Genomic DNA, 14936 nt, shown 5'->3' on the forward strand with positions numbered 1-14936 from the left:
CCAGCTCAGAGGAGACACCAAGTCCTTACAAACATTCTGCAAGGCCCCAAACAACCTGCCCCACCTTTCTGCCCTCACCTGCCACCCCATCCCTGTTCTCTCACTGCTCAGCCACTGGACCCTCACAAGAATGGAAGCTCCATGAGGGCAGAAATGGTCTAATATCCCTAGTGACTAGAAGAGCGCCTGGTACATAGTAAGTGCTCAGCAAGTAATGGTTAAATGAATAAATGTTCAATACATTTTGAATCCTCAATCCTTTCCCCACCTATTTTTTTGACTTCCACCTATCCTTCTGCTTCCTAAACCATGCTTCATTTAGGTTAAGTCAAATCCTTGGCACTTAAATTAACAGAGCCTTAACAGGACTTCAATCTAAAGACAGAGAATATGCCCTTAACGGGCGGTTAACTGGCAAGAGGAAAGGGAAATCACAATGGTGCTCACCTTTCACCACAGGATCTTATTTTATTACGATATTAATTATTATTGTTGGATACCAAGGTACATACAGCAAGCAGTCTTGTGAGAGAACGAGTGAAAGAGGCAAATAACTTTTTCGGATTAGAGTGAAAATAGTTTGACCTGTGAATCCCATGAAAGGACTGCTGATTTACATGACAAGCACGTCCCCACTGTTCCCAGGGGCAAACGTGCACATTTCTAGCCCTCTTGCTATTTGATTTGATTACTCATATAGAGGTGTCCAGTGGTAATGAAAGCAGATTATTTGTTCTGGCCTGTTGGTATGGTTAACTGAAAGCCTGCTGAACCTGGATAAAGAATAATTCTCTATTACTACAGATTATCAGTGGTCTTTCTAATTGAAGTCATTGCCATTGTTACTGCTAGAAAACAGCTTCTACAATCTTTTCTACATCAAAACACAAGTTCCATAATGATTTAACAGCTTAAAATATCCAGCAAGACAAATAATGAATTGTGTGAACAAAAACATGTTGCCACGTTGGGTGAGCTACTAAAGTCTGTTTACAAATGGAATAAAAAGTTTACAAAAAATTCCTAGTTTATTCTTAACTGGTTGGCACCTTAATATGCAGAAAGACATGAGTCTATGTTCAAACAGATGTCCATCCCTAAATACCATACCATTTCAGAAAATGGATTCCATGATGTAACTCAAAAATATATCCAAGGACTCTCTTCCTCCATCCTTCTCAAAAAAATTGCCAATAGTTTCTCAAAACACTCAGAACAATAACTAAGTGAAACAAATCTTAAGGGATACCAAATCTTAAGTGAAAGTCTTTTTCAGCTAAATTTCTGGCAAGAGTTTAGCTTTTGCTCATTTCACCACAGATTCAAGTTTAAAGACAAGATCATAAACCTTGTCCAGAGAATGAAGGCGTGAGATTCCTAAGAACAGGAAAGGCAAGAAAAATAATGACCTTTAGGTCTTACACACTTAACTCTTCTAAGTTTGTTAGCAATCTTAATGCTTTTTAAAAGATTTCAGATCATATTTTAGTACACTAAATGCCTTTTAAAATATTATGTGTGAGAAGCACCACTGAGTAGTCATAAATATCACAGTACTCGGGCATTAATCCGAAAAAGTCACACCTGGGTTTCTTCCAGTAGCCTATAAAGAGTAAGATATAACACTAATAATGTTTGTTCAATGAAATATGAAAGTAAAATGAAAACTAGATGACCTACATTTAATTGGAATTAAGCATTTGCTACAGGAATACAAAGAGCATTGCATATTTCCTTCTAAACGAAATACTTAGTTTTCTCAAACTCAAAATATTTTTCTCAGATTAAAACAAGGTTATCAATTTATCATGTTAGATTCGGAGGGCAAAATAAAGTTTCCATTTATTTGTGGCTTTATTTATATACAACATCAACTTTTTAAAAAAATAGAGAAAAAGTTGCTTTTATTTACAGATTGATTTTCTATACTGTACCTGACTGTAATGTCTGTTCAGAAACTATGGATGCATCAAGAAGAAAACAAAGAATCATTAGTAAAACAGCAAGTTACAGCTGAAGTCTAGAATGTTATGACAAAACATTCTCAGACAGCCTCATTTTTTTCTTTTGATTTAGTTTGAGGAGTTAATTTTTTTCTGATGGCTGTAGGACACCAAAGATAAAAATAAATGATGATGACTGATGCAAACCTTCTGCATCTAAGAAAAATCCTATGGGGACTCAGTGATGTCCAGAGTTTCACAATCAGAAGGGTCTAGGCCTGCTTTCTAAGTCTGTGTGTGTGCACGTGCATATACTTGTGAGGGAGAATATGAACCTGAAAACCTAAGAGGCTGGAGGACTTTGAAATACTGAAGTTACTGCCCTTACACCTTGTAGCATTCTTTCTGGGACTCACCAGCTGGTACGTACTATCAGTTCAGTTATAACAAAACATATACATTCCAGCAAAATCACCATGCTAGGCAAAATGGTGCCAATTCCCACAGGCACAGGGCTTATGGCAAAAATGGGGTTCGGGCACAACATTCAAACACTTTGGCAATGACGTGCCAAGAAAGATAGGAACCTAATATAAAAACAGTAGCAGAATTTTACGCATGTTAGATGGTTAAGGAATGTACGAATACGTCTAAAATACGGCACTTCATTTTGACAAAGACCTAAGGTTTGCTCATAGAAATGGGCAGCAGGAGGCCTGTGCTTGTAAGTAATTGTGAATCCTGGGAGAAGAGGTCTCTGCAATTGGACGGTAAGTTGTAACACCAGTTACGGATGGATCTGGTGAGTGGAGGGAGAGATGTCTCAGGTGCACGCACATGTGTATGTGTGTTGTGTATATTTCCACCCAACGCAGTTCTGCTGGGTGCAGCTTTCCGCATTTCCCCAGCATTATTACCAGTGAAATCACGCATAAACTACTGCAGAACTGGCATTATACTCAAAATGTTCCCTGATATAGCATCCATGTTGGAACAAAATTCCCATTCTCAGAATAAGCATTAGAGCAGAACTGACTGTACTTTTTTTAAGGGTATGTTTTTCATATAGTAAAATGTGCAGGAAACCAAAAAAACTGATGATCAAGTCTGGGAATTACTCAGGTCCCTCACTTCTTCTCTTTCCTTCAATGGCTTACTTTCAGTTGTTGCTGATAAATGCCTCCATATCAAAGTAGGCACAGGTGGAAAGAGGTGATAAGATGCAAATCAGTCAGCGTCTACTGCTGGAAGCCAGGAAGAAAGCTTGATGTTAAAAGGAGTAGCTAAGATCAGATTCTGGTTTTCAGAGCTTTAGTAGACTTCAGTCCCCAGCCTACTCACAGACCCCTGAGGAGCTGACTGTAATTAACTACCTTCAGCACCATGCAGAATTCTGAAAGAATCCATGATAACGTATTTGACTAAGTAATGACCCAAGAGTACATAATTCGATGAAGAACAATTTCTCCTACTTGAACAGGGAAAACTGAAAGGTTTGGTTTGGGGGGGTAACAGAAGAAATGAAAATGTTCAGAGTGCTACAGTGTTAAAATAGAAAAAAATATGAAATTAAGGAAGTCTATTAAGTTTTACAATGTATATTGAGTTTTCCCACGATACTGCTTAATATACGCTCACTGATATGAGCTCAAATTCTTTTGATTTTAATGAAAGACACAGTGAAAGATAAACAGCCATTCTGAAAGCCATATATTTATGTCAAATATTAAAATTGGGAATGATGGTGTCCAATAATAAGCATTTTAAAATTATTAATATGATTTAATGCTTATTCAAACAACAGCATTTAAAAGGTAGGACCAAGTTATAGAAACTTTTGGGGTGGTGATTAGCTAAATAACCAACAAAGGTATTGTTTTTTTCAATAAAGCAATGTTTTCTACATAATTATTAAATACTCTACTGAAAGTACTAGCTGAATATTTTATGAATTCCTGCCTTATATAAAGTTAGCAATACTTAAACCATTTCCCTCCTCAATCATAATCTATAAAAGAAAACATGCATGGGCCTCGGTTTTAGCTTAATAATTCCACTAATGATATAGACGTTTTAGGAGAGATAAACTTCCTTTGGAGAATGCAATTTTAGAAAATTACACGGACAGAAATTCCTTCCAAAACTATTTTAATCAACTCAATCTAAAAAGTATTTACGTAAGTAAGTTTACATTTACCTCTTGGACTTTTAGAAGGAATATAAACAATATGAAGTAAAATATAAAGTAAGGACGCATACCACGCAAACTTCCAGTAGTTAAAAGGGCTCGAGCTTTGTCAGCTAAATCACTATTTAAAGTATTTCCCAGTAGCAAAACATCAATGGCCTCTTGCTTGGAGCTGTCAAAGAAGTTATTCTGAATTGTTCTACTAACAGAACGAGCACCATCTTTTAACTTTCCAGCCTGTTGGGGAAAAAAGCATGGACTTTCATTCTAAATTGTTTTTATTCAATAGGTATTCTGAAACTTTAAATAAGCTTTATATGACTTTACTGTAATAAAAAGGACCTAATTATTCTATTTTGAATATCAAACCATCACATTAAAATGCCTCAAGATGTCACTGTTTCTTTTCCTCTTTTGGATAACAGCTCTGCACAGAGACAGAAGAAGCTCAGCGCCACAACTGCATCCACTAATGATATCTAGAGCCTTAAAAGTTTAAAATTGTTTACTATAAAGGAAATAAACTGAAATATACTTATTCAAGACAAGGAAATTACTTCTTACATAGTAACTTTTAGACCTGGGGATGGATGGGATAGGTGGGGAGAAGCAGGGGAGATAAAGGAGGATACACTGCACTTGCATGTTCTCAGGAAAACTTCAAAGTACTCTAATAGTAGAAAAATAAAATTGAAATTGCTCCCAATAACTTACGTTAGTTAAAACTAAAATTGAATATGAGAAGGAAGGTCTAGTCTGTAACATGTAAACTACAGTTTGTATATTTTAGGTCACTTTGCCTATGTAAATATAAGTAATAAAAATAAATATATGCCAATTCCTACAGTGAGAGAGCCGATTACAACTTCTAATGAACATATATTTTACTCAGGTGTGTTAGCTATCATAAAGATATTTTAATCTTACAGATTTTGATGATTGTTTTAAAAAAACAACAACAAACTCTTGCCTTTTAGAAAAAGAACTTTAGTTTGCAACATGTAATTTTTATTCCTTAAAGAAATAACAGGAATTTGAGGCTTAAAATGTTATTTCCTTCCATAAAACATATGCAAATGACATTATTTGAAAAGAGACTCACCATTCACATTATCAGGCAATTAATCAAAAGGAACCCAGAGAAAGGAAAAGAAAGAGCAGTTCAGATGTTAGATTTTAGTTCAATTCAGACTAGAATATTTAATACATAAAAGTTCATATCTATTTTGTTAGAGATAAAAGACCGCTGAAAATATATGTAACCTCTGTACATAGATAGTCAACTGCAGAAACAAAAAGGCAGAACATAAAAGAATATTTTAAGCAATAGTTGTAGAGAATCAGGTTTAAAAGCAAGAATTATGTTCTTTATTCAAAAGGAATACATGAAAGTTTAACAATCTCGGGTTTTCAAAAATAGGGACCATTTAAGGGGGCTTCCCTGGTGGCGCAGTAGTTGAGAGTCCGCCTGCCAATGCAGGGGACACGGGTTCATGTCCCGGACAGGGAAGATCCTATATGCCACGGAGCGGCTGGGCCCGTGAGCGATGGCCGCTGAGCCTGCGTGTCCAGAGCCTGTGCTCCGCAATGGGAGAGGCCACAACAGTGAGAGGCCGCGTACCGCCAAAAAAAAAAAAAGGGACCATTTGAGATGTAAATATTTGTAAATGTCAGTACAAATTATTTCTGTGAGTTGAACAAAAGGAACTTTTGCAGGTAAGGCCAATGCCTCTGAACAGAGGCATGACACTTTATGAGACACAGAAGAGGAGGAAGATTTGGAAATTAAAAGAAGACTTTGTGATGATGAACTTCAGCTGCTATATTGAAGCGGCTAAATAAGAAACTATAAAAGTGGTAAATGTCCCTGTTTCTATTTCTGGGGATAGGGATTTAGAATATTAAATTCAATGGAGGCCAGGAGACATAAAAGGTCAATATTTAAGTATATAAAATAATGAAAAATACCTCAAGTATGCACACAAAGTCCCTCAGTAAGGGCCAAACACTAAAGGAGAAAGTAGTCTGTAGATATAAGTAATGACGAGGCACAGACTTATAATTATGTCCGTATTTCACACTTCCTTTGCACATTTTGATAGCCTCCTTTTCAAGGTAAGAAAAGAAAAAGAATAAAAACCTAAGCCCTGGGCTTCCCTGGTGGTGCAGTGGTTGAGAGTCCGCCTGCCGATGCAGGGGACACGGGTTCATGCCCTGGTCTGGGAAGATCCCACATGCCGCGGAGCGGCTGGGCCCATAAGCCATGGCCGCTGAGCCTGCGCGTTCGGAGCCTGTGCTCCGCAACGGGAGAGGCCACAACAGTGAGAGGCCCACGTACCCCGCAAAAAAAAAACAAAAGCAAAAACAAAAACAAAAAACAAACTTAAGCCCTAATAGCATTTGGTTCACAGTGGGTGTGGCATAAATTGCCCATTGATTTATTGGTCCATCCAGCATTTATCACACATCTATCCAACAGAATGCACTGCGTCAAGTGCTGGGTAAACAAAGTCAAATAAGACAAGACTCTTTATTGGGAAGACTATGATTTGGGAGGGAGGGGAGGTTTTGTTTTGTTGTTTTACTTTTTTAATTAAAAAAAAATTTTTTTTTGGCCGTGCCACACAGCAAGCATGTGGAATCTTAGTTCCCCAACCAGAGATCAAACCCATGCCCCCTGCACTGGAAGTGTGGAATCTTAACCACTGAACCACCAGGGAAGTCTCTGATTTTTTTTTTTTAAAGAAAAACATATTTGGGGGAATTCCCTAGCAGTCCAGTGGTTAGGACTCTGTGCTTCTACTGCAGGGGGCCTGGGTTCGATCCCTAGACCAGGAAACCAAGATCCTGCATGTCGTGCTGTGCGGCCACATACACACACACACACACACACACACACACAAAACCAAAGGTTTAAAAGAAACATATTTTTAATCAAAATAATATGAAAAGTAAAACATATTATGCAGGTGAAAAATCATTTTAAAAAATGTGAGGAACACATATCTAAGCCTAGTGGATTATCACTAAACAACTGAATATGTCATGTATACGTGTCCCTCAAACCTAGGGAAATAACTATCTGTTCAGTCATTAGTATCCACTATAGAAGGAAGTGTTAAAGAGGACATAAAAGCATGATAAAGCAGAATTCTAAAACAGATACCTTATAAAAACCAAACTATTAATTTAAAAGAGTCCATTTAAAGCTTTATTAAAGAAGGAAAAAGGATCTTTTATAATGTTATGATAGATCTAGATCTACCTTAGCCTTTCCTTCAAGAGCTCCAGTTCCTGCATAAATCTTACTGATTGAATCACCATTCACAGACCACATTGACCGAAAAACTTCTTGGAAGCGAGTCACCAGCTGAGGCTTTTCAGCTAAGCCGAGAGCTTCCAATTGTTTAGTTAGCATCTAAAACAGCAAAAGAGAAACTTTTGTAAGTATATGAATACATTCATTATGATGTGACTTTTTAAGAACTACCAGAATCAAACCAAGAATTTACAGTTACAGGACTTTGTGGGTCTGGATTCTGAAAACACAAGTTTACTATTTTCCACCATGTCAATTTCTAAAGTAAATATCACATCAATGAAACCTACAAGTAACTCAGTATTCCCTTGCAGTAATAAGAACTTCTTTCTGGTTAAATGATATTAAGCTTATCAAAATGGCCCTATGGGGAATTGCCTGGTGGTCCAGTGGTTAGGACTCCCCTCTTTCACTGCCGAGGGCCCAGGTTCAATCCCTGGTTGGGGAACTAAGTTCCCACAAGCCGCGCAGCCAAAAAGCAGGAAAAAAATGTCCCTATAAATCAGACTAGTTTATCTTGTTCACCTAAAAGAACAATACACAACAGCACGCATTGGAGCAGAGAAATATATCAATATTTACCTCGTTTATTTAAATATATGTAGAAATAACTAAGTTTCTTTAATTTCTGGATTTGGGTCTACACATTTGGGTAATTAAGGTCAGGAGATTGTGAGAAAAGTAGAGCTGCTCTTGAATTGTTATCAAAATTTTAAAAGTGAGTCATATCTCTGAATAAAGTCACGACAGCTTCTAATGTATAAAATTCGTATCAGTAAAGCACATAAGGGAGAACTAGGGGGGACACAGCATGCAAGGAATGCAAGGATCTTTGGGCTCCCACAGTTCCTTCATCACAGTAGAAGTGTTCAGAAAAGTTATTGGTCTTTACTATGAATGACTCTTAGCCTTGAAGTCTGGCAAAGGCAAAGCAACGTATAATCCTTATCCAGTCTCTTTCTCTTATTTGGAATCTAGTCGATGTCTTGCATTTTTACTTAACTCCCTCCCATTTGTGTTTCCTTTTATCTTGTCTATAAGTGGACATTATCCATAATTATAGAGGGATCAAACATTAAAATAATATTAAAAACCCTATACTGGGTTTATCTGATTGCCTAGAGACCTACACCAGGGCTACTCTTTGCTGGCATGGAGTATTAACAAAATCAGCCTCCGGCATCTCCTTTATCATTTATACCTCCTTCTTCAAGGAACTGGGCAAAAGTGGCCTTCACTACAAGTAGTTTGGTTTTGCCTACACTAGCAGTATATTTTGTAACCAGTCAACCAACTGCTATACTAGGGAGTATTCTCACACCTAACAACAGACAGTGGGTAGTCAGCTAAGTCAGATTCTAACACTTGTTCTACTTTTAATGAAGATGTTCAAGTACTTCACTAAGCTTACTCTCAGAATCTAACTAAATGTTTTTAGCCACTTCAGAACAGAACTCAAAACAAACCTGAGCCGTGTGATAAACTCCATCCCTAGGACCAAATTCCTGCTTTTACTTTTATTTCTGTTGTATTTTCTAAGTAAACCTCAAGGACAGATTTCAAAAAAGGCAAAGCAGTAAAATTTACTTAGTTACATGAAAACTACATTTTGGTAGTAGACAATTCTATACATTGTACTTGCATTTCGAGAAAGAAAGACCCTCAGTTGCAGAGTAACTAATTAACCAATATTCTGGCCAAATTTAAGATCCTCTGTTAGAGGAAATAAGAACCTGTTACTTCCTATTCCTGTTTTTCATAGTATTTGAGAACTATGCTAAGTTCCTATGGAACTAAATGAAGACCCACAATAGCCTTATGAACCTAACTGCTGCGTAATAGGCAAGACTTAGAAATCTCAGCATTGCTACACAGTTTGTCAAATAGTTGAGATTATGCCTAAATTAGACTGAATTTGATATATAAATAGTAAAGAAAAAACTTTTAAACAGAGACTTCGTTACAGAAGTTGGCTCTCATTCACTCTCCTTCTAACAATGACATTTTCATCTGGTCCTGTTTTTTGTAGCTACTGATTTGAAAATGCCATGTAAATGGCACTGGATCAGACTCTGTCGAAAATATAATCCTATAGGGTTGTACATGTGAAAACAGATCCTCCCCCATTCCAAAAAGACTTTTAAAAGACAACACAGAGAATGAAGGCCAAATATATACACGTTTGTTTGTTTTTTCTTCACACACACTATACACGTATTTCTTTTCTTTATCCAAAAGACAGGCAGAAAGAGGCAATTACTGGAATAGTATAAATAGCAGGGGGTTTTTTTAAGGGAAAGTTAAGGAACAATAGAGGGAAACAGATGCTATCTAAAGAAAGTATTTAGAACAGATAAAGGAAACATTTAAACGAAAAGGGATGTTGCCCCCTCCCCCAAAGAAAAAGACTAGAAGTAAAGAATGCCTTTAGCATAACTTCATTTTGTGAAAAGTCATTAATGAGAAACATAAATATTACAAAAGCACTGAAAAAGGCATTTGATACAAGTTGCACAGACATATTTTATTCTTTTTACCTCTAAGCCAAGGAATGCCTGCACACTATTTGTTCTATCAAGACAATCCAAGCAGTTTGTTCGAACTGTACCACTCTGGCATCTGTAACAAATTCAGTGAAATTAAGCAGACAGTTTAAAACAAAAATAACAAACCTAAAACAAACTGAGAAAAATTAAGCTGATTAAAGTGTAGCATCTACTTTCTCCCCCCCCCCAACTTTCTGGTCTAACAGTTCTCAAACACACAAAAAAGGTGAAAGAGTTTTACAGTGAACACCCATATACCCACCATCCAGATTCTACAACTGTTAACATTCTGCCACACATTTTTTTTTTAGATTTGCAAGATAGATTTTATTATCTCCATTCAATTTGTTGAAAACACAAAAGACTTTAGAAAGTCACAGGGAATTACATTGAATTGTTTTCTTGTTACCTGACTTTTGGGAACATAGAGAAAGGGAAAAGTTGAGTACTCTATTCAGATGCCCCTAATTATTTGTAAAATCATTATCTTCAAGAGCTGTAGCATCAGCTTACATTTATTGAGTATTTTAGGCTTTCAAGTCCCTTCATACACATCATTGAACACCCTCAATAACCTATGAGGGGGAAAATGTCTATTATAGACTGTATCTTCTTCACTAATCCATGAGCTCCTTTAAGGCAGGAAATGCATCTTGTCTTTCTTGGACCTCTCCCTCCTAGCACAGCCTCTAGCTCCTAGCAGGCATTCATTAACTATTAACGGAATCTGGGTCATTTGTAGCATAAGAAATAGACTCCTAATAGCTAAGTGACTTATCCAGGCTCACAAAATCAGAAGGGGAACAAACTAGAATTTGAACTCAAGTCACCTAATTGTAAGTCCTCTATACTCACCCCCTCCATGGCACTGTTCAGGGGGGATTTGTGACCACATCCTAATTGAAATGTGCCATATATTCTTTATTACATATCTCTCTACTCAACCACATCCACTTATTTTTTTTGTTTCCAAATAAATGATTTATGTAGATTATAATTAAACCATGGGTAATTATTAGTCAAACCCATTTTACCTGCCTTCACTAATCAAGGTCATTTTAAGACTTGCACATCCTCCAAGCAGCAGGCAGGCTAAGCAATAAGATGTTTGTCCAAGTTATTTTCCAGGGACTTGGAGTCAGCTGTGTATAGCTGGAGATGAGCTGGTTAAGACTGGATAGGACCAAGCTGAACTGGTTAACACTGGTTAGGACCACCAACCCTCCAACTGGGCATGTGTGAATGTTGAGTCAGTGACCTTTTGATGTCAGAGGGCCAAAAACTCCACCCTCAGACCATGCTAAGCACCTCCATTTTTGAATGTGCAGAGGCCTTCATAGAACGATGATGATTACCACTTATTTTTAATTAGGCCAGTAGTTAGGAGTCAAACACACATTCAGATTTATAACCCCATAGTTCTGTATCAGAGCAGACAATAACCAATGTCTTCTTTTTTTTTTTTGCATTTAATAATCCTTACTGGGGTCTTCCCTGGTGGCGCAGTGGCTAAGAATTCACCTGCCAATGCAGGGGACACGGGTTCAAGCCCTGGTCCAGGAGGCTCCCACATGCCACGGAGCAACTAAGCCTGTGCGCCACAACTACTGAGCCTGCGCTCTAGAGCCCGTGAGCCACAACTACTAAGCCTGCTTGCATAACCACTGAAGCTCGTGTACCTAGAGCCCGTGCTCTGCAACAAGAGAAACCACCGCAGTGAGAAGCCCGCGCACCACAACGAACAGTAGCCTCCGCTCACCGCAACTAGAGACAGCCCGCATGCAGCAACAAAGACCCAACACAGCCAAATAATAATAATAATCCTTACTGAAGCCAAGAAATATTATTAATTTTTTTTTTTTTTTTTTTTTTTTGCAGTACGTGGGCCTCTCACTGCTGTGGCCTCTCCCACTGCGAAGCACAGGCTCCGGAAGCACAGGCTCAGCGGCCATGGCTCACGGGCCCAGCCGCTCCGCGGCATGTGGGATCCTCCCGGACCGGGGCACGAACCCGCATCCCCTGCATCGGCAGGCGGACTCCCAACCACTGCGCCACCAGGGAAGCCCCTAAGACATTAATTTTAAGAGAGAAATGTAATAGCCTCAGAGATAGCAGCATGAGATCTGGAGCCAGATAAATCAAGCTCTGCCGTTTCCTAGTTATATGACCTGGGGCAGATGATAGCTTTGTGCCTCCGCTTCCTCAAATGTGAATGGAGATAATAAAAGAACTGATCTCTACGATTGTTATTATACTTGTAAAGACTAAGTGTACTGCTTGACCCATGGTAGGTACCCAGTAATGTAAGCTATTACTAGAAAGAAAGGAAAACAAGCTTAAAATCAAGTAAAATAAAGGAAGGTATTTTATTTAATTAAATAAAATTATAGCAAAGTCCCAATTTAAAGAAAAGAGAAACAGAGCAGTCAAACCTTTGAACTTCACTTCCATTGAAATAAAAAAATCCATAATCCAGAAACTTCTGGACTTGAGGTTTAAGAACACTATGTAATTTTTCTGCCTTTCCTCCTTTAACCATTTGATGATAGTCAAAATTCACCATCTGGATGTCAGTTGCATGTTCAGAAGCTTTCAAATGACTCTGAAAATAAAAGGTAAATATTCATTTAAATGTTAACTAAATATGATCTTATCAATATACTGTTATAAATGGAACTTTACATTTTAAATGAAAATCTCAGCAGGTCCTTGAAATCTTACTAATCTCACAAAGCTTTCATCGCCACTGGCAGTAAAATGGAAAATTACTTGCTGATATCTTATGGCATCTTTTTCCTAAAACCTCATATACTATCCCGGAAAGATTGGGTATGGCATGATTAATATCAGGGAACTTAAATAACATTCCCATCTGGTTTAGAAAATGAAAAATGATTTCCAGCCACCAGCGTTTCATTTTTTACCATAAAAATATAATGACTTTATATCTATTACAGAATCTCAAAATAAAATAGCTTATTTTTTAAGACAAAGCCCATTGAAAAATTCATTTTTCTATACCTTCAATATATACAAACGTTTCAAAAGTTTACCATAAAAAGTTTACCACATTCTCTAAAGTATAAGTTGTTTATTAACAATATTAAAACAAAATAGCCAAATAATTAATTTTGGACTTCATTAGCTTAAACTTTAGAAAATGTTTTCTAACCATTTTGTTTAAGTTTATAATCTTATGTAACACTATAATTTATATCAATTCAGACTCAATAAACATTTATGAAAAATATTTTTCCTTAGAAGTCAGACATTTCTTTAGGTTCTTATTTAATGAAAATTCTCAAATTTTCTCTCATCAGTACAAGAAGTCTTGTGTGTATACAAATGCATTATTCAACATTTCATAGGTTTAAAACAGTGACTATGGTTTCTAGGAAATAGGCAAGACGATGAACAGATGAAGGAGGAAACTGCCTGGTATCTTTTTTTTTTTTTGCAGTATGCAGGCCTCTCACTGTTGTGGCCTCTCCCGTTGCGGAGCACAGGCTCCAGACGCACAGGCTCAGCGGCCATGGCTCACGGGCCCAGCTGCTCCGCGGCATGTGGGATCCTCCCGGACCGGGGCACGAACCCGTGTCCCCTGCATCGGCAGGCGGACTCTCAACCACTGTGCCACCAGGGAAGCCCTGCCTGGTATCTTTATGCCAGTGACAGACAAGCATTTTTTAGGGGGAGGGTATCCTTCTGCTTCTCTACAACATAAATAAGCAGATTAGAAAACAGGGTCAATTGCCTTGAAAGCTTTCCATAATCCCAATTTCAGCAAGATTATCCTAAACTGTTACCTAATTGCCCCAAAGAATGAATGGTTCCAACAAGTACCCAATCTTTTTCTAGGAAGTAATTTACTTCCTGGAAGAATCTGATTATTGTATTATTTAAAAATACCATTCTAGGTGTCCATGGGCCAGAACAGAAGAAAAAAATGATCACACTTACCTGGAAAGCCTTACTTAGCATATGTTCCCCTTCCTTAGATCCGAGCAAATTTACTATTATTTGTTTACCATATAAATTCTTAAGTGTTCTAAAATGCCTATTAAAGAAAGAAAGGAAATAAACGTATGTCAAATGACAAGCCAAAAACCTTTTTCAATAAACAGGAACCCATTATTAAACAGGACCCACGTGGCAGTATTTTATTCTTTCTTTTTTTTTGGCTGTGCCTTGTGGCATGTGGGATCTTAGTTCCCCTACCAGGGATCGAATCCAAGCCCCCTGCAGTGGAAGTGCGGAGTCTTAACCACTGGACCACCAGGGAAGCCCCTCAACTCATACAATTGGCAAAACTGGATACAAATCCATTCCACCCAGTCTCAAAACTCTGAATTTATAAAAACTCAATGCAATTTCCTCTCTGACAAACTCCCACCTATGCTCGAGCTGTTGGCATCATCTAGATCCCTCTCCACCCTGAGGCTGAAGCTAGACAGCCACGGAAAACACGAGCCACCCAGCTTTGGTGGGAAGGCAGCAAGGGCAGAGGGCGTAGGGCTGCACCTCACACATGAGGACATCACACACTCCGTGAGTACTCAGAGAGACCTCCTTAATAGCTCTAGCCTTAAGGAAAAGAGATCCCAAATAGAAGCCTTTATTTTCTCTAGCTTCTAACCATTCCAGAAGCTAGAGAGCAATGCTGTCCAAAGGAAATGTAATATGAGCCACAGACAAAATTTAAAATTTTCTAGAAGGCATATTAAAAAAGTAAACATCAAAGGAGGAAATTAATTTACATATATTTTATTTAACCCAATACAGCTAAAATATCATTTCTACATATAATTGATATATAAAACAAATATCAATAAAGTATTTTGCATTTTTTTTGCACTAAGTCTCAAATCCAGTATATATTATATACCTACAGCACATCTCAATCCGGCCTAGTCAATTTCAAATGCTCAAGAGTTACAGGC

At 37.7% G+C, this 14936-nt stretch overlaps 1 protein-coding gene across 13 annotated transcripts in view; it reads right to left on the reverse strand.

The window, feature by feature from the left end:
* Positions 1-14936, reverse strand: part of SYNJ1 (synaptojanin 1) — an 89151-nt gene that overhangs the window by 39247 nt on the left and 34968 nt on the right. For 6 of the 13 annotated variants that reach the window (XM_067739356.1, XM_067739352.1, XM_067739363.1 and 3 more), the window contains exons 8-13: positions 13957-14053; positions 12429-12598; positions 9988-10069; positions 7397-7549; positions 4203-4368; positions 1935-1958 (exon numbers count right to left, since the gene is read on the reverse strand). In XM_067739356.1, coding sequence (XP_067595457.1) covers positions 1935-1958; positions 4203-4368; positions 7397-7549; positions 9988-10069; positions 12429-12598; positions 13957-14053 — 692 coding nt within the window. The remainder of the gene's footprint in view (positions 1-1934; positions 1959-4202; positions 4369-7396; positions 7550-9987; positions 10070-12428; positions 12599-13956; positions 14054-14936) is intronic. The other 7 variants (XM_067739355.1, XM_067739353.1, XM_067739364.1 and 4 more) reach the window with 2 other exon arrangements.

This window comes from Pseudorca crassidens, chromosome 5 (genome assembly GCF_039906515.1).
Source record: "Pseudorca crassidens isolate mPseCra1 chromosome 5, mPseCra1.hap1, whole genome shotgun sequence".
NCBI lineage: Eukaryota > Metazoa > Chordata > Mammalia > Artiodactyla > Delphinidae > Pseudorca > Pseudorca crassidens.